Genomic DNA, 19,753 nt, shown 5'->3' on the forward strand with positions numbered 1-19,753 from the left:
TCATCCATTTTGGGGAAAAAATGCATTTTGCCCAATCTTTTTCATTTCAACATATTTTCAAAAATGAAGACTTTCCTAACCCACCTCATATATATAGACATATAAAAATTGCTTTCAACTAACCCTCATTTTTCTACCAGCCATAATTGTTGCTACACCTCACAATAAGGGCTCAGTCAGGCACAGTGCTGCAAGGTGCCGAGCACGCTCAACTTCGCTTGACTTCAGTGGGAGATAAGGATGCTAAACGCTGCCCAGGACCAGGCTGTAATGCCTTTGGGTTAAGATTCGGACTCAGTCACTCCCAGTCAAATGAGCCAGGTGCAATCCAAAACCAACCCCTGAGCAAGGGTTTGTGTGTGTCTTTGTCAGGCTACCCAAAAAAGGAGCCACTTGCCACGTTCCTTTGAGTTGGGAAGTTTAACACTTTGTAATAATCTCTTTTAGGCAATAGGTGCTGGGCTGTGTTGAATCAAGTGAAAATAAAACACATGGAGCATTCTCCTAATGTATTTATTCATGTGTTTATTCAGAGAGAGTGCTGTGTTTTGTAACTTAAATGTTGCAATAATAATAATAGCAATAAAATGTTGCAAATCTTGTACTCCAAATGCAGGCAACTCCTCTCCTAATTCAGTGAGTAATGACTGCCAGCTATATTATAGGGAACAATCCTGCATCGGGGGAGAGACCGACTGAAGGGTCTGTAGGTCTCTTCTCTCGACTTTTATGGTTTTAGGATAGAATTTGACTATAGACGGTGTTAGGGAATTATATTTTAGGGTCTGATCATGCAGTCAGTCTGCACTCAAAACTGCCACTGATTTTCTACAGGAGTTCCACATGCTGAATGATTGTAGAACTGACTCTACCACTTGCCAGCCGCTCGGCCGCTCTATTGACAAATGCTGTGTAGAGTCAGGGAATGTTATGTCAATGGCATAAAAGCAGGAGGCACATTTTTAATGCAGTGAGTATAGTTTTTTGTACAGGCTCTAAAATACATTGAGTTCTGTAATGCATCTACTGCTCCACTTCTGTGAAATGATACGTCTTGTGTGAATCTCCAGGGCCTGGATTCTCTTCTGCTATGGGTGCAAATCAGAAGGAACTTCACTGAAGGAAATGGAATTATATCAGTATAACTAAATGAGAGGACAGTCAGGCCCAAAGATTTCATATTACTGCTATTGAAAGAAAGGAATGGATGTGGAGCACCTGGAAATACTTGCGTTTTGCTATTCACAATCAAAGGAGTCTTTTAGGAATGCGTTAGAGTGTTCAGAGCTTATTAGAGTGGGTAGGGAATGTTTCAGCAAAATGTTTTTTCATCAAAAAATGCTGATTTGTTGACACAAAAATGGTTTGTGAATGAAGGTCAGTTTTGATAAATCTGCTGATTTGAAAAAATGTCAAAAAACAAGGTGGGAAATTGTCAAAATGGTTCTTTTGACATTTTTTTAAACAAAAAAATTGCCTTTTTTATTCAAAATGACTTTGTTTCCAAATTTAAACTAATTAGACACAAAAAAGGTTAAAGGAAGAAGAAAGGTCAACATTGGAACACCACACATCCGAATTTTTGAAACCAAACATATCCATTGACCAAACTGAACTTTTTTCCAGTTTTTGGTTTGTGAATATTTTCAAGATTTTGATTTTTCATCCTGAGTTGAGACAGAAAAACATTTTGAACTCTCACAGATATTCAAGGGCTGGGAAAATCATTTCCCACCCAGCTCTAGTAGTTAGTTAATTAAGAGCCTGATTCAAAGCCCATTGAAGTCATTGGGAGTCTTTTCATTGGTTTAATTGGGCTTTGGATCAGGCCTCACTGCACTGTATCTCAGCTTTAGATTAATGCCTTCAAAATATTTCTCTGACTCCAGTAAGAGGAATGGCTTTACAAAACTATGAGAATGTGCACATTGGCTGGGCAAAACTCTTCTCCTCTTCAGTGTGTTCTGCACATCTCCCATCTGTAATATAGAAATGTGCTGTGGGATCTGCACTTGTTCCGCTCACCAAACCTCCACTGACATCAATGGCGGTATCGCGCATGGAAGAGGTACCGAATATGTGACTGAGATCCATGGTACATGTCGGCGAGAACTTTGCCTAGAAAATGTACTTGTGCCTGTCAGGGGCGGCTCTATGTTTTTTGCCGCCCCAAGTATGGCAGTCAGGCGGCTTTTGGCGGCGTTTCTGCCGGTGATCTGCCACCAAAGCCGCGGGACCGGCGGACCTCCCGCAGGCACGCCGCCAAAGGCTGCCTGACTGCCGCCCTCACGGCAACCGTCAGGCCGCCCCCCGTGGCTTGCCACCCCAGGCACGCGCTTGCTGCGCTGGTGCCTGGAGCTGTCCATAGTGCCCGATTCCCCATTTCTTACTCCTTGTCTGGGTTAGTGTGGCACTCTTGAAATGAATGGAGTTACACTGGAGTACAACTGGAGTCGCAGTGGGGAATCAGACGCCATCTTGTGCAAAAGTCATCAGGGATCTGTTGTACACACAAGACTTGTCTACACGGAGTGACCAAGTGTGCCAGAGGCACTATGCTAATGCGAACTACGTACCTTTTAGGGTTTCCCAGCAGGGTCTATATGGAGCAGTTAGAGCATAGCACCATAATGCACTTTACAAATCGCACCTCTCTAGTGCGCTTTGCCGGTGCCATGTAGACAGGCCCAGAAAACTCAGTTACTCCGCTCAAATCCATAGAGTTAATCCAGACCTACTCTATAATAACTGAGATCATAATGTTGCCCATTTGGGCATAATTGTACTCCCCCTGAAGTCAAATGTAACTTTGTTATTTACTTAAATGGGAACAGATTAAAGCCTGTAGGATCAATGAATCCATCTCCAATGCTGTAATGGAAGTTGCTGTTTTACTTTGTAATGAATCACACGGCCGTACGAACTGTTGGAATGGATCAGACCACGGGTCCATCTAGTCCAGTAATCTGATAACCTGCCATAAGGAGAGTTTTCTTCCTGACTCCCATAATTTAGTGGTGGTTTATGGCCTGAAGCATGAGAGTTTCCATCTCTTCCAAATCCAGTTATAATTCTGGTATTCTTGCTGTGAGCAATCAGGCACGTTATTTTGTCCTAATGTCATTTTGGAATCAAATTGGGGAGGCAAAACGTTTCACTCAGAAATATCACAATTGCTGTCGAGGTAAAAATATTCTATTCTATGGCCTGTTCTACACTTCAGGGTTTTGCTGGCATAGCTGCATTGGTTAAGGATGTGAAAAAATTGTACTGCAAACTAACACAGGTATGCCAGCAAAAGCCCCAGTGGAGATGCAGTTATATTGGCAAAAAAAGTCCCTTTGTGCTTGTGGACAAGCTACTGGTGTCAGGGAACTGAGCCATAGCTGCACGGTACAAAGGACTCCGGGCCTGCAGGGCATGAGGTGGCAGGACCCCTGACTGGTCTGGGCAATCCCTAAAACGTTACACTAGTATAGCTTATTTTGTTTGGGAACTGGTATAAGCTACACTGGCAAAAGAACTTGTTGGTACAAGCTGTGTCTGCACTACGAAGGTTTACTGGTACCAGTATAGCTATGTGTAGATGGCTATACAGGTCCTCATAACCCCCTCATCAATGTAGTAAATGCACTGCTGGAAGAAGCTCATAAAATAAGGTGACTAATATCTGTCACATGTGGTTCCTTCTCCTCCATCCTCTCCCCAGAGGAGAACCGTGTGTGCAGTTGAGTGTTTTGTTTTGGTGGGGTTTTTAGAACAGACACGCTGCTGAGTTTTGGCTTAGAGAAGGCAAGTGGAAGAAGCTTTTCACTCGGAGCAGAAGGTGGTGGGGAAGGTTTGCGACGGGCCTACGGTCCGGTGGGAGTTTGTAATTGCAAGGACACTTGGCCCAGCAGCAAACATGGCAGATTAGTGGTGGGCTTGGTGTTTGTTACCTGTAGCCTCCTCTGAGCTTCTGCTGTCTTTCTAAAATAGTCACTAAGGGTGATGAATGCAGAAGCAGCAAGTCCTTCTAGAAGGTGAATACTGTTGAGAATAAAGAGCGTTTTCCTAAAGACAGTGCTTTGCTGTTTCCCCCATCCCTCTGCGCGCTCTCACCCTGGACTGCAATGACAGTTTATTGCAGTAAAGAGGATTAGTTATATTGGGGGGGAAATGAATGCGCTATTCCCTGTGGGATTACATGAGCATATTCTCTCTTTTCTAACTTACATCATGTTTGTTAGTCAATATGCCTCTATCCTAAATGCTACCTGGAGTATAAGTGACCGAATTAAAATAGCTATATTGCTTACACCATAATGGATCTTCCGAAACATTGGTAAAGGGAACTACCCTTACTGTCCTTTGGGTTACACTAGAAACTTTCATGGTATATGACATACAATCCTATTCCACACAAGACTTTTTTTGATAATAGATTTTAAAGTTGTGTGCATTTAACAGCTATTTCATAATGGTAATATGCAAGCTGCTGCAGTACATTTTGGTTGCTAAGTGCAGTATTTAGCCCTGTTCTCCATGCAGTCAAGCATATCTTAACTCCCTGGATAATGATTGTTATTGGAATTTGCTGAAGAAATTTATGGCCCATATGATTACTTCCACAAAAGAAAACGTTAGAAAGCAAATAAAAAGTCATGAGACTGTTAATTTAAGAAAGTTACTGTAGTTCCTTCACCACAAAAAAAAAAAAAAAAAGAGAGAGAGAGAGAGAGAGAGACACCTGTAGCCCTTGTCAGGAGGGGTTGGGATGGAAAAGGATATCACAATTAATCTACAGAGGCCTGCTTCAGATGTGAGTGCAGTGGATAATTCTCTAATTGACCCCAGAGTCCAATACAAAGTGGACAGTGTACTGTTATGCTTGGCCAGAAGGCTATTTCCCCCCCACAACCTTCTGTTCTTTTTCCTTCAGTGGTTGAATTTATTGAACATTCTGTGGTGTTAATCTGTCGACTTGAAGGGCTAAAGAAGAATGTTGTAAACCTGGAGCAGAGATGGCAAAAGGATATTGCTAATTAGAATTGGAAAACATACAGGCAAGGACAAGTCTGATGAGAAAGGGCCTCAGGGGTTATAGCCATATGGAGAGGTTAGGAAAGCTAAAGAGTCTGTTCTCCAATTGATGTGTAACTATAACTCCCATTAATGTTAATCAAAGGGTGTGTGTGTGTGTGTGTGTGTGTGTGTGTGTACAATTAAATGTGCATTCACTAGAAAAGAGGAAATTCAAGAAGGAGCTCAGTTGAGATGTACAATCTGAGGGTGACGGAGACAGTGGATAAACCTATGAGAGCAGGTGACAGACTCATGGACAAGAAATATATGGGCTGCAACTGAAAATATCTTAAAGGGATTTGGGATAAAGATATGGAATTGGTAATTAATATGTGGCCAGACTGAATAGCAATAGAGGAAGCACATGTGAATATATTCACAGAAGAGTCATAAAGGCACTGGGGCCTGATCCAAAACCCTTTGAAGTCAATGGAAGGACTTCCATTCGCCTCATTGAGCTTTGGGTCAGGCTCTGAGAGAAGGAAAGAATCCGGAGTTAAAATATTGGTGGAGGTATGGCAATGCACCTTGACTGGCTCCTTGGCTTTCTCCTTCCATTCTAGATGCACATGCGCTGGTACTGAGTGAAGACAGCAAGAAAGAATTTACATACGTGTTTGTGAATAAGCCCCGATCCACTTTGCTCGTATTCGTGGTTAGAGTTCTGTGGGATCTGGAATCTCCATTTCACAGGAAATTCTGGGATTTTGAAATTAGTTTTCATTCTAATCAGAGCAAAACACTGAATTTTGAAATTTCCCATGAAATGAACTTTTGATTGACCCGAAACAATTTTTTTAAAAAATGTTTCCTGGCAATAAAATTGAAACAGTTGATCAAGTAAATCAAAACTTTTCAGTTTTGGCTTTTAACATTTTTTTCATACTATAAGAGTAAATTAGTTTCACAACAAAAAATCAGAATCTTCTGTTTCTACATCATTGGAAACATTTCATCCTGATTTTTTCCCCCAAATTGAGTATTTTGTCAAAATCCGTGCATTCCCATGGAAAATTTTGATTTTGAAAAAACAGCAACTTCAGACTGAAAACTGTCCTGTCAGAAAAACACACCTCTGTTCATGAAATTTGTGATGTATTTGTGAACATTTTTGGTCAGCAAGTTTGTAATTCCCCAGAAGATTGGTGGAATTCAGAACCATTGCTAATGCCAGCATGGAAACATGTATGTGAAATGATTTCCACCCCAGAGTCCCCACCGCCACTTGGAAATCTTTTTGTTGGGTCAGCTGAGAGGTGGAATTGGAAGGGCGGGGGAATAGCTCAGTGGTTTGAGCAGTGGCCTGCTAAACCCAGGGTTGTGAGTTCAATCCTTGAGGGGGCCATTTAGGGAACTGGGGTAAAAATCTGTCTGGGGATTGGCCCTGCTTTGAGCAGGGGGTTGGACTAGATGACCTCCTGAGGTCCCTTCCAACCCTGATAGTCTGTGATTCTAAGTTGTCTTAGAGGAGCAGAACAGACACTAGCAGCCACAGCAAAGAGGAAATGCATGAAAAGGAACCATAGAGGAAGCAGCCTTCACATTCTGCCCATTTTCTGAGGCTACAAACCCAGGTGAGGGTGAGGAGCCCTTTGCTCCACACGTTGGGAGAGTGGAAGGTCAAGCACCAGCCTCTTTCCCTGGGTCCACACAAGGGTCTGGGGTGCATGGAGGTATTTGTGGTCTCTCCCGATGCTCTTATGAAGGGTCCTGTTGGGTGATAACAACCCTGAGTCTCCTGTGAATAACTGTGGGTGTGCCCAGCGCCTGCTAGTTTGCTTCACGCTGATTACGCTTTCCCTGACCCACTGGCTCAATGGCTCAATGCATAGAGAAGCCCATCTCTATCTGCCATGCTGCAGCTTGCCCTGTTGTTTCTGAGCCTGCCTTACTCCCGCAGTGCTCGACATGGACAAGAGGGGTCAGAGCCCCATGTAATAATCTGCCTTCATCCCAGACAAATTGCATGGGGGGTGCTCACTGCTGGCAATAGCAAAATAGCCTCACGCCCATGATTCCATGCTTTGCTATTGCTCTCCGGGTCCTAGCCACGGCGCTACAGCTGCTGATAGCCGGTGCAGGGTAGCTGAGTCGGCCCTGTGGGAATCTCCAGCATTCCTTTTCCCTGCTAGTAGACGAGTCAACCTCTCTCGCCACGTCTCCCACATATGTTCTCTGGGAGACACTTCAAGTCACAGTCACCAGCTCAGTGTGGTGACCTGTTCCTCCAGCCCCAGTAGTACCGCTTGTTTCGGCCATGCCCGGGACAACATTCATGCTCCTCCTCCTCCTCCGGAGTCCTGTGGTAGCACCATCCACCGCTGCAGCAGCAAGAGCGCCAGCTTCTCTCTCAGAAGAAGAAAAATCCCATCCATCCATCCATCCACCGCTGAGCACCACTGTCCTCCGGATGCACTGACCTTCCTTCCATTCCCCCCTGAGATCAGACAAGGACGTTCACCACAGCCTCTGGGCCTAACCTGCCAATCCCTACCTTCCTGCCTTTCCCACTCAACTAGTTCCAGAAATCTGCCGTTCAACGTGAGCTGCCAGCGGCCAGGCTGTGACGCCAAAGCTGTGCTTGTATTGCCCATGACAGGGTGATCTCTGCCCAGAACCTAGCCCTGTGTAGAGCCAGGCTATTGTATTCTTCCTCTTCCACTCTGGTGACTATCTCCTTTATTCATTCAGGGTGCAATTCACCCTGGGCAGAGGGTCAGGCCTGGGCTTGTGAACGCCTCAGAACAGGTCTTAAGTGGGACTTTATGCTGGCTCCTGCATGCGGTGAATTTCCCCCCATGTTTGCTGATGATCAGGTACTGCTCACTATTATTAATTCACCAGGATTGGCTCACTACCACAACACCAGGCACACAGGTGCTCTCCCTGTACTCCGAGTGTGTCCTTCCCAGGACATGGCTGGTTCTTGGCAAATGGCGGTGGTGAATGGTGATTGGTGGCAGGAGCTAAGATGAATGCACTGAGCAAATGCGCTTGGTAAATATATGAAACGGGGTGTTGTGTATGCGATTGGCGAGGGAAGCTTAACACTGCACATTCCCCATCCCCTGTATCTCGCTCTCTCTCTCACACACACACACACGCTAAATGACTCTGATGAATGGTGGTAGGGAACAGAAAATAGGGATTAATAATTTCAGTGGATGAACTTGGCAGATATAGGTATATAAAAGTATTATGTATAGTATGGGAAGGGGACATACAATGCGTAGCAATTCCCTATCACTCCGTGGCAAGGAATCAAACGTGACCTCACCCTTCAGAAACACTGTGGTGAGCCGCTGGTTGAACGGCAGCATGACAACTGAGGATCCAATCTGTGGACTTGGCAGATAGAGTAAGTGGACCTTCATACGGGGTGGGGGAAATGCAGCCATTCCCCAAACCCACCCTAGCCAGAGCCCGCCACTCAGTTAATTCGGGCCACTCAGCGAAACAAGCGTCTGATGGCAAGTTTAGAGACTAGTGCTGGGCATATACGCTCATGGACAATAATGTGGTTTGAAAGAGACAGCAGAAAATTGAATACAAAGTATGCTAGACAGCTAGTAAATCTGGTTTATAATTTTCTGCTGCCATCAAGAAGTGGCTTGGCTATTTTTAAATCCAGGGTTCATCTAGCCCAGTATAATGCCTGTTCTTGGGCAGAAGCAAGATTTTAAATGTCTTAATATACCCTCGGCCTGCTTCTCTGTTCTTTTTGTCCCTGAAGTGCTTCTCTGCCCTCTCCTGGAGAGATTCAGCACTTCCTCTGTTTATAACAGTGGTGTCCAACCTTATGGCCACATAAACCTAAGCACAGCCTTGAGTGTGCCACACAGATTCTACAGATTTTAATAAGACTTAAGGTCACTTGTTGATTTATATTTTAAGTTCAACTTGTTTTGTATGTATTTAGATAGGTTGTTTCTATGTACAGCGTTGTCTATTGAAACACTTGGCTAAACTATAATGATGTAAACATGACGACAAAATGCTATTGAATCAGCTGTTAGTATATGATGTTGAAGCAGGCCGCGGGCCTCGTGTACGGCCCGTAGGTTGGGTACCCCAGTTTATAACATGTTGTTTACTCAGTCAAGGGACAGAAACAGTATCAGGGGTTCCTGATCTCAGCCACGTTAGTGTAAATCTGGAATAGCTCTATTGAAGTCAGGGGAGTCACTCTAGGTTTCCATTGATGTAATGAGAGATCAGAATCTGGTTCCAGGTGCCCTATGGGTCTGGCCAAACAACACAAGTAGGGTGAAACTCTCCCCTGTGTAGAAAACCAGCACAAGGCCTGGGCACCACTACAGTCACACTGTTGAGGGCTTAGATGGGACTTGAGTGGTCCATAAGTCTTGTCTGGCTCTCTGCCCACGAGTGAATTTCCACATGAAGTGTGTTGCAAACAGTACTGCCAACCTCCCAGTTCAAAAATCACGAGTTAGGCCCCCAAAACTCATGAGATTAAAAAAAAAACAAAAAAACCATATCTTGAGTGCTTTTTATATGCCTTGTGACTCTAGTTCACATGTCTGAGTTTTTCTCCATAACCATGGGGGCCGGAAACTGGCTTTTTGAATGAAAGCTGAGAGTTTCATGCATTCACATGACTCCAGGAGCTGGGGCTTTAAGAAAAACACCAAATACCACAAGACTGGAGTTGGTAACACTGTTTACATGTAGCTGTCAGTAATTCGCCATAGTCAAAAAGTGTTTGTAGAGATGATTTGTTTAATAAGTAATCCCCAAAGATCATATTCTTCAAAACCCCAAAGTGTTTGTGACTAATGCACAAACAAAAACAGGGGCTAAATATGCTCAGGAGATTTTGTTTCTCCAGCTCTAATGACTCTGGGGTAGACGTTACCTCCTAAGTAGTAGTTTAGCTGGTGAGTAAGCCCATTGACTTAAATCGGACTCTTTACAGGCTAAGGGACTATTCGGCTAGTGAGGCTGGTGGAATCTGACCTTATATTAACAGTAATGGCATGAAATAGTGAACCCACTTATGGCAACGTTTAAAAGGATCTTCTCAAGAGCCACAAGGAAGTATAAAGGCAACGGAAGCCATTGCCTCAATACCTTTTTGTTTCGGTGGCTGTAGAAGTCAAAGCTTTCCTACAGCGATGCAGTGAAAGAGATGATCGCTTTAAAGAGAAGCAGTCTTAACGAAGGCCCTTGCTGTTTAGCCATGAAGGAACAATGGATCAAATCACATTCCCCTCCTCCCCAGTGCACGTGCGCCCACGCGCTCCCACACAAATATATCCCTGGGTAGATGATGCATAGTATTTCTTTTGAACGGGGCTGATCATTAAACGGTGCTGTCAAGAAGTAGATCTGACGGGTCCTGGACTATCCACAAGGCACTCGGGCAGTGCTCATTCATCTCGTTTAGTTTCACTGTACTCCTGCACCATTTGTCTGTCCAAGGCCTGTGATGGTAATAACAGGGCGGGTGGCTTTTCTCCCACTTCCTTTTTTTTCTCCTCTATCTCTCTCTCCCCTCTCTCCCCCCCCCCCCCCCCCCCGGCTGATGGATATGCAGAATATGTGGGATGAAGCAAGTGATACTGTCACCGAACTGATGGTGTTCAGTGACTCCTTGAGCTCTTGGCTGGTCTGTACCGCAGGAGCCTGACACCCTGACCACTGAGGCATAAAAAACAGAGCATTGGAAGCCTCAGCCTGTCAGGCGCCGGAGAGTCCCCCAGAGAGGCCCAGAGATGTGTACGCAGAGGGGGGAGGGGAGCAGCGGCTGGGGAGGGGCGAGGAGAGAGAGTGAGAAAAGAATCAAGCCGCGAAATGTTGGCTCGTTTCTCCTGAGGCTCAGGCAGGAGCACGGCTGATTCCTGAAAAAGCAGAGACACCTGCTCAGTGGCTTGCACAGCACAAGAACAGGGAGACCTGGGTCTTCCGGAGCCGCTAGCTAGGAGGGGATGGGGGACGCACAAGATCCAGCAGGGCCGGCTTTAGGAAGGGCGGGGCCCGATTCGAATACCTGGCGGCGGTCCGGGTCTTCGGCGGCACTTCGGCGGCGAGTCCTTCACTCGCTCCGGGTCTTCCGCGGCACTGAAGGGCCCGCCGCCGAAATGCCGCCGAAGACCCGGAGCGAGTGAAGGACCCGCCGCCGAAGTGCTGCCAAAGACCTGGACCGCCGCCGGGTGAGTAAAAATTAAAAAGTTAGGCGCTCTTCTTTAGGGCGCGGGGCCCGATTCGGGAGAATCGGGGGAATTGGCCTAAAGCCGGCCCTGAGATCCAGACAACAGTGCATGGGAATCCTAGCGAGCTCTGCTGTCCGGTCTCTGTGGCAATCCTCAGCGTGGCGAGAGAGGTCCTCTGAGAAGTTAATGGTGGCACATTTTGCGGGAGGAGGATGCAAGGCACGCTCAGGATGGCTGCATGGTGCAGCCGTGCTCGGGATTGGGGTTGTTGACTTGGGCTTGGAAGAGTGGGGCTCGAGTTCTCATTCAGATTCGGGATGCCTTGTTGGGGGGGGGGAGGTTTGGGTGAGAGCTCCTGATGTGTGGGATGGGAACCGGTGGAGTGATCCATACGGCTCACTGCCCTCTCCTTGTGCCATGCTAAATGACGGGCTGGGAACTGGTGGAATGGTCCATGGGACAGATATGGCGATTCACACTGTCCTACATCCCACCACTGCCACAATATAGGTCACAGTTCCAGAGTAACTGCATCTATATTCCCCCTCGGGGGTTGCTTGAGGGCACCCTCTTAACTGTTTCGGGCTCCCAGCCATCACCTCTCTTGGGCGGAGACCCGGGTCTCACTCCCTCCTGATCAGGGGTTTTAAGGCTGCACAGCTCCCTGATCCACACTGTGATATCCACAGCAAACCAGGCTGCCTAAAAACCCCAGTGCCTGCGCGTTGCTTTCTCTCCAAAGGCCCTGACCAGTGTCCTGTCAGTTATAAGTTACCAGACATCTCCTCCTTAGTGCATTGATTCCTAGCGTCAAAGCATTACAGAGAAAACATATTAAAACAAGAAAAGTTCCTACACCCTGGCTAAAATGTTTACCAGAGGTCAGCCCCCGCTCCGATCCAGAGCTCTGGTCGTTTTAGTCCTTCAAACCCCCCCCCCCCCCAACTGGGTTTCCCCCATGGTTATAAGTTCATCTGTCTTAGATCCAGAACCAGTCCAAAAGCTGGGCAAATCAGCCATTTCTTTGTACAGCTTGGGCCTTTGACAGGTAAACAGCAGACAATACCCCTGTTCTCAGGGGTAGCTTCAAAAGGCTGGGGGTTTTGCATAACCAGAGTTGGGTAGCTTGCCTTAACCTTTGCCTCGGGATTCCCCAGGAAATCCACTTAATGTCCCCAAAATCCATATTTGTCTGGCACAGGTATAGTCTTTTGAGCTCCCAGGTCTTATGTCTGTCACATCCCCCCCCCCCCCCAGCCGAGAGGTTACATACAATTTTAAACCCCAATAATGCATAAACTTGATACAATTAGGTCTTTCAAGGATATTGCAGGAAATTGCCATATTTGTCAGCAGTTCCTGCTGAAGATACCACGGTACACCCACACCTTGAATACTGCATGCAGTTCTGGTCGCTCTGTCCCAAAGTAGATATAGCAGTATGGAACAGCATCCGTATGAGGAGAGATTAAGAAGACTGGGACTGTTTGTTTTAGAAAAGACAAGACTAAGCGTGGGGGTACGATAGATGTGTACAAAATCATGACTGGTGTGGGAGAAAGTGAATAGGGCAGTGTTATTTACCCTTTCACATAACACAAGAACCAGGGGTCACCCAATGAAATTAACAGGCAGCAGGTTTAAAATAAACAGAAGAAAGTATTTCTTCACACAATGCACAGTCAACCTGTGGAACTCCTTGCCAGGGGATGTTGTGAAGGCCAAAAGCATAACTAGGTTCAAAAAAGAATTAGCTAAGTTCATGGAGGACAGGTCCATCGATGGCTATTACCAAGATGGTCAGGGACACAACCCCATGCCCCGGGTGTCCCTAAACCTCCAACCACTAGAAGCATCTGGCACTGGCCACTGTCAGAGACAGGACACTGCACTAGCTGGACCATTGGCCTAACCCAGTATGGCCATTCTTATGTTCTTATTAGTGGGTGTACATATTGGGTTCCGGGAAGTGGGCGGGCGAAGCCCACTGCTAAAGGATCCCCCCCCCCCCAGCCTAAGGGGAGGACCCACAGGGCCTAAAACCCAAATGATTAGTGGGTGTAGCTAGAGTGCTTCCCTGCATTCTAGGGGAACCCTTTGACTTATTTCCTGGACAGTGTTTAAGCCATTACCTTTCATAATTTCACGTTTCACCTATGCATATAATAAACATTCTGTTAGCGAGCCAGCATTTAACAACCATCCTGTGTAATAGCCTACATTAGAATATATGGCCCTGAGCTGTCTGATGCCCCCTCTTATCCTTGTTCCCCCAAAACCTTTGGGAGGGAACTTGAGACCTGCGGTCTCCCCCCCACACACACACTCCCACAGTCAGACTCCAAGAACCTTCGTTAGTGTCCATATTGATTCAGGCTGCAGGCAGGCCAGGGGGACTCATCACCCACATCTGATTGCTTGCTAGCCCCCAGGGTTTTGACGGACTAAAACTTACCAGAGCTCAAGGTTGGAGTTGGGGTGAGCTCTGGTAAGCTTCTTAGCATGCATGTAGTTCTTTAATTGTTTTAATATCTTTTCTCTGCAATGCTTTCACCTTACGGATAAATATGCTGGCTTAGAAGGAGATGTGTGGTAACTTGTACCTGCGGGCAATACACTGGTCAGAGCCCTTGGAGAGAAGGCAAAATGCAGGTGCTGGCCTTTTTAGGCAGTCTGGTTTGCTGGGGATATTGCAATGTAGATCACGGAGCTGTGTGGTTAAAACCCCTGGTCAGGATGGAGTGAGATGAGGGTCTCCTCCCAGGAGAGGTGATGGATAGGAACTGGAAACCTTTAAGTGAGTGCCCTGGAGGGGTCACAGCGACCATTATGCCCCATACAGGTGCAGTTACCCTGACGCTGTGACAACACATACATCTCATTACCCTGTCCTTGTGCCCTCTCCCTGGATGTGCTGCGGTACGGTGGAGTGGCCCAGACATCTCATTGGCCTGTTCTTGTGCCATGCCCATCCTGCCATTTTTGGTTATTTTAAAGTAATGTTTTAACTGAGTTTTTTTATTCTAGTCGCTCTCCTCAACCAGTAAAGAGGGCAACCACGCTCCCATGCACAAATCTCGGCACGTATGTCTTCTCAGTGGGAAGAACTTTGTAAATAGCATGCGTCATGCAGGCTGTGAGGTTGGTATAGAAATCCCTCGCCATGTGCAATGTATCCGTGTGATCAAACAATTGAGAGGTAACGCATGCCATGGAGCTGACCTGTCCCTAAGCACTTGAGGGAGGACGAGGGCTCTGCATTCACCCTACAGTTACTCAACATTTTGTTGTCCCACATGCTTTGAGGGAGCCAGTGCTAGTCTCGGCTAGAGAGGGAGTCCGGAGGAAGCTGGAAACCCAAAGGAAAATAGTCGGCGTTTGGGTTGAGCAGGCAGTCTCAATTGCAAAGAGAGGGAGCCCGCAGCTCGGTTGTAAAGGAGCTTGTTAAGTGACCCTTCCCTGAAGCTGAATAGCTATTTGAATTTAGTTCTAGTCAAGCATGGGTTGCAAATTCCAGATGGCTCCTCTGTTTTTCAGCCTGGTTCTACCCTTCCTACGTACAGTGGGTTTTGACAATGTTAATTCACCTTGGAAAATGCTCATGACACCACAGTATCAGGCGATGGTCAGACCATTACCGCATGCCGCCCCTCCGCCCTTCAGCTGCCGATTCATCCTACCGGCACCAGGCATGTTTGACATACAGTCCTGGTTCCGTCGGGCCCTTGTAGCTGCTCTGAAGCACTGACCTATCACTGGAATGTATGTGTAAATACCTGGAGGACAGTTGTCCCCACTGATACGTTCTGATATGTATTGTGTCAAATCTGTGCCCACAAACACAGACCACCGGAACCACTCAAACTACCCACGTGCCCCTTAGCTGATAGAACCCAGACTAGGGTGACCAGATGTCCTGATATTATCAGGTCTGTCCCAATATTAGGAGCTTTGTCTTATATAGGCAACTATTACACACACCCTGTCCTGATTTTTCACACTTGCTATTTGGCCACTCTAGCCCAGAGAATGACTGCAAATGGTAGTTGTTAGTAGTAAGCTAATAGACACCACTAGAGGGCGACATAAAGTCCTCACAGCCAGTGGGCTTTCTAACCAATGACACCTACGCCACTAGTGACAGCACAGATGCTGCACTCTTCCCCATCCCATAAATCATTCATTCACATACATGAAATGCATAACCAATATGTACACTGGAAAGCTCCATTATGTTTTGTTATGGCAGAGTATTCAGTGTAATGCATCTTATTTATAACACTCTTCTTTCATTTCTCACTTCTTTCCTCATCTACTTTATCTCCTTCCTCCTTCCCAAACCCTTCCCCACTTTTCACTCTCAGGACCATTTTCCCAATGTTCCTCATTGATCCTTTGCCTCCTGGCTTTTTTCGCAATAGCTCATTTTAAAAACAGCAACCAAGAAGAAACATTAAGGCAGAGTTAACCTTCAGGTATTGTATATCATGTCCTTCATCATTCAGCAGGACAGGGAACAGAGAGGAAACGTATATGCTATGCACTTCAACAGGAATAGAAATTTGGGAGCAAATCCATTTCTAGTCACTCACAGTGATTAATAGAGTTGTACAGAAGCAGTAATAATAATTAATAAACCACCTGAGCCTTTTACAGAAGTCTAGTAAAGATGTACTAGGCCCTTTATGGAGTAATGTTTAATAATCTGACATTCAATTGTTTGAATCTTTATTTTTCACTTCTATTCCTGTGAAAGCACCTTAAGCCGTCGGTTTGGAGCAGCTGTTGGAACCACAAAAAACCTCTGAGCTTTTAATGTTAAAGAAGCAACCTTAGGGACCTAGGAATTGCCAAACTGGCTCAGACCTGAGGTCCATCTAGTCCCATATCCTGTCTCTGACAGTGGCTAGGACCAGATGCTTCAGAGGAAGGTGCAATCAGCCTTGCATTAGGCAGGTGTGGAACAATCTGCCCCTATAGTAGGTCTTCTCCAAGTCCCTAGTTAAGAGAGATCACTTTAAATCCTCCTTCAAAATGTACGTAATTTATGTTAGCATTTAGCTTTGGATACTCCTGGTATCTATATAAATCTCCAATCCCTTTTTGAAGACTGCTAAGTTTTTGGTCTCAACCATATCCCGCGACAATGAGTTCCACAGTCTAATTCCACATTCTATTTGTGTTTGCCTCCTTTTATTTTCATTGAAAGTCCTCTAGTTCTTGTGTTACGGGGGCAGGGAGAACAGAAATGGCCTATCTCCCTTCTCTAGATCAGTCATCGATTTTTAGGGACTTCTATCATGTTCCCCCTTCTTTGTCTCCTTTCTAAGATAACAATCCCCGTCTTTTCAATCTCTCTTCATTTAAGTGATTTTCCAGGCCCTTGATCATTCTCATTGCCCTTGTCTGAGCCCCCTCCAGTTCTGAAATAGTCTTCTGAAGATGGAGTGACCAGCACAGAACACGCTATCCAGATGAGGCTGAGCCACTGTATAATAGTTTTTGTATTATTCTCCATCCAGTTCCTTATGCATCTTGTTTGCTTTTCTGACTGCAGGTTCCCATTGAGCAGAGGTCGCCTCTGAGCTGTCTGTAATGACATGGCATTTTAACTAGAACGAGTTGGGAATTTTTTGACAATGGTATTTTGTTGAAACATACACTGTTTACGAGAAAGGGGCAGTTTTGATGAATTTCCTGAGTTGGAAAAAAGTTTCAAATTGTCAAAACATCTCATTTTGACACTTTGGAAATAAAAAAGGTCTGGTTTTGGTTCTAAATGGATTTTGTTGTTGTTGTTTTGAAATTTAAGTTGATTTATAGTAAAAAAAAAAAAAGAATTAGAATAAAAAAGGTCAAAATCAAAATGAAATGCTTCAAAATGATTGCAATGAAATCTTTCAATTGACCTGAATACAGGTTTTTTTCTGGTTTTGTGATTCATGATTTTTTTTGAGTTTTTGACTTTTTGTCCCCATTTTGGGTGGAAATAATTTCTGAAATCCCAAATCTACAAGTTGTGTTACCCTAATTTAAAGAGGGAAAGTATGCATAGCATTCTCTGGCTTTATTTCGTAGGCCTGGTCTACACTGGGGGGGATCGATCTAAGTTACGCAACTTCAGCTACGTGAATAACATGGCTGAAGTCAACGTACTTAGATCGACTTACCGTGGTGTCTTCACCGTGGTGAGTCGACTGCTGCTGCTCCCCCGTCGACTCTGCCTGCGCCTCTCGCCGAGCTGGAGTACAGAAGTCGACGGGAGAGTGCTCGGGGGTCGATGTATTGTGTCTAGACTAGACACGATAAATCGATCCCCGCTGGATCGATCGCTGCCCGCCAATCCGGCGGGTAGTGTAGACATACCCGTACTCTAGTTATGGGACCTCCCTCCCAATAGATACAGCAATAACGTTTTGGCTCATGTGAGCACAAGACAGTTCAGATGAACATATTAGGACTGGCAAGGATCACTTGTGACCTTCTTCCTGGCTTTTGTCAGGTGGCTGATGGCCTTAATGTTTTGATGAACGTGTGTGTGTGTGTGAGAGAGAGAGAGAGAGAGAGAGATGTCAGAAAAAAATCATTCCTGACAGATTGTAGAATAATAGTAATTATTATTTGTATTGTGGTATTGCCTAGTGCTGGGTGCTGTACACGCTCATAACAAAGTGACGGTGCCTGCCCCAAAGAGCTTACAATCTCGGTATCAAACAAGAGATGAGACGTGTACAGAACACACAGCTGGGGAGAGCAGAAGGTAGCCGTGAGACGATCCTGAACAATGTGGTAATGCTGTGAGCTCACATGATGCTTTGCATGGCAGGAGCTCAAAGCCCTACACAGACGTAAGCATCGTTATCCTGGTTATAGAGAGGGAGAGAGGTCCTGAGGCTTGCCAAAGGTGATGTCCTGAGTCAGAGGCAGCAGTTTTCTTGAACAAACTGAGATGCTGGTGTCCATGTCTAGAACTTTAACTGCTCCATCCCCTCCAGCTTTTGGAAAGCCTGGTTGAGGAGTTACGCTGTACCTCTTCCCCTCAGCTTGGCCAAACTGGGGCCCAGATGTAGTACGGGGGCAACTTAATTCCAGGGATGAGGCTCAGCATGACCCCAAGCCCCCTGGAATTTCTCCTGAGGGTATCTAGCCTTAGTGTTCCCTATCCTGGTGAAACATAGAAGGAGCTGGAAAGATTCCCACTGGTTTGGATCAGGCCCAGCGTGAGGAACGTGAGGAAAATCAAAAGGAAAACTCCATCCATTGACTTAGAGTTTGTTTTCTAACAAGTGTCCCAATTTCCATTCCCTAAGGAACCAGGTGGACCGTAAAGCCTACAATAAGAATTGCACTGGATATCACCTAGACTGCAGACTGCATTTAGCTGCTTCTTCCCCCTCGCCTCATCAGTGTCTGTTTTAGTGCCAAATTACCATTTGTTTTGTTTTCTCTTTCCCTTACTTAGGGAGCGAGTTTTCTGGAAGTCCATACAGCCACCCACAATATTCAACATACAATGACTCCTGGAGATTTCCCAACCCTGGATTGCTAGGTGAGTTTTCCTACTGAGTTTCTACGGGAACAGCCTGCTCACTGCAGCTGGGGCTTGTCCTGTAGGTGGCTGCAGATCTCCTCACTGGATGTTGGGCCAGATCTGGCCTTTGTGCACGTCCAGTCATGGTAAGTGAGAAGCATCTCCTTGCACAACCTTATGTGTCCTTGTTGGATTCCCTCTGACTGCCCACAATGACAACAATCCTGCTTCAAGATATACTAGGACAGACCCCTGCGCCGGTCTGGGGTCCTGTCTCTCTGCTGGCTGTTCTCGCTCCATCTCTCTTTCTCTTGGGCCTGGTCTACACTACGACTTTAATTCGGATTTAGCTGCGTTAATCCGAATTAACCCTTCACCCGTCCACACTACAGAGCCAGTTAATTCGAATTAAAGGGCACTTAAAATCGATTTCTGTACTCCACCTAGACGAGCGGAGTAGCGCCTAAATCGATTTTGTTAATTCGAATTAGGGTTAGTGTGGCCGCACACCACCGAATTACTGTGTTTAAATTAATGGGGTAGTGTGGCCGCACACCACCGAATTAATGTGGTTAAAAACCGAATTAAGGTGCTTAGTGTGGCCGCGCACAATCGAATTTATACAACCTGTTTCCCAAATTCGAATTATCTAAATTCGGATTAATCCTGTAGTGTAGACATACCCTTGCACGCACGCACCACATTGCCTCATACCTTGCCCCCATTCACTGACACATACAAGATTCAGATTTGTTATTTGGAGGGCTACAGAGTCCCTTGCCTGCAGAACATGGTGCGGTCACTATGGTGTTAAAAAACAACAATATCCTGGTGTTTTGGTAGAACAAAATGTTTGTTTCCAAATTAGAATAAATAGTCTATGCCAGAATCCAAGACCAGAGAATTGCCTGCAAGGTTAGTTCAACCTGCTCGTCTCGCTCGCTACCAATGCCTATTCTTATCAACCCCCCATTTCATGTCTGCT

General features: G+C 45.8%; 1 protein-coding gene across 1 annotated transcript in view; it reads left to right on the forward strand.

Moving 5' to 3' along the window:
* LOC112111158 (paired box protein Pax-5) overlaps positions 1 to 19,753 on the forward strand; it is a 219,176-nt gene that overhangs the window by 184,145 nt on the left and 15,278 nt on the right. Inside the window, exon 9 of the mRNA XM_024206462.1 lies at positions 18,700 to 18,786. Within this exon, the coding sequence (XP_024062230.1) occupies positions 18,700 to 18,786 (87 nt within the window). The remainder of the gene's footprint in view (positions 1 to 18,699; positions 18,787 to 19,753) is intronic.

Source organism: Terrapene carolina, unplaced genomic scaffold, assembly GCF_002925995.2.
Source record: "Terrapene carolina triunguis isolate 2854851 unplaced genomic scaffold, T_m_triunguis-2.0 Scaffold35022, whole genome shotgun sequence".
NCBI lineage: Eukaryota > Metazoa > Chordata > Testudines > Emydidae > Terrapene > Terrapene triunguis.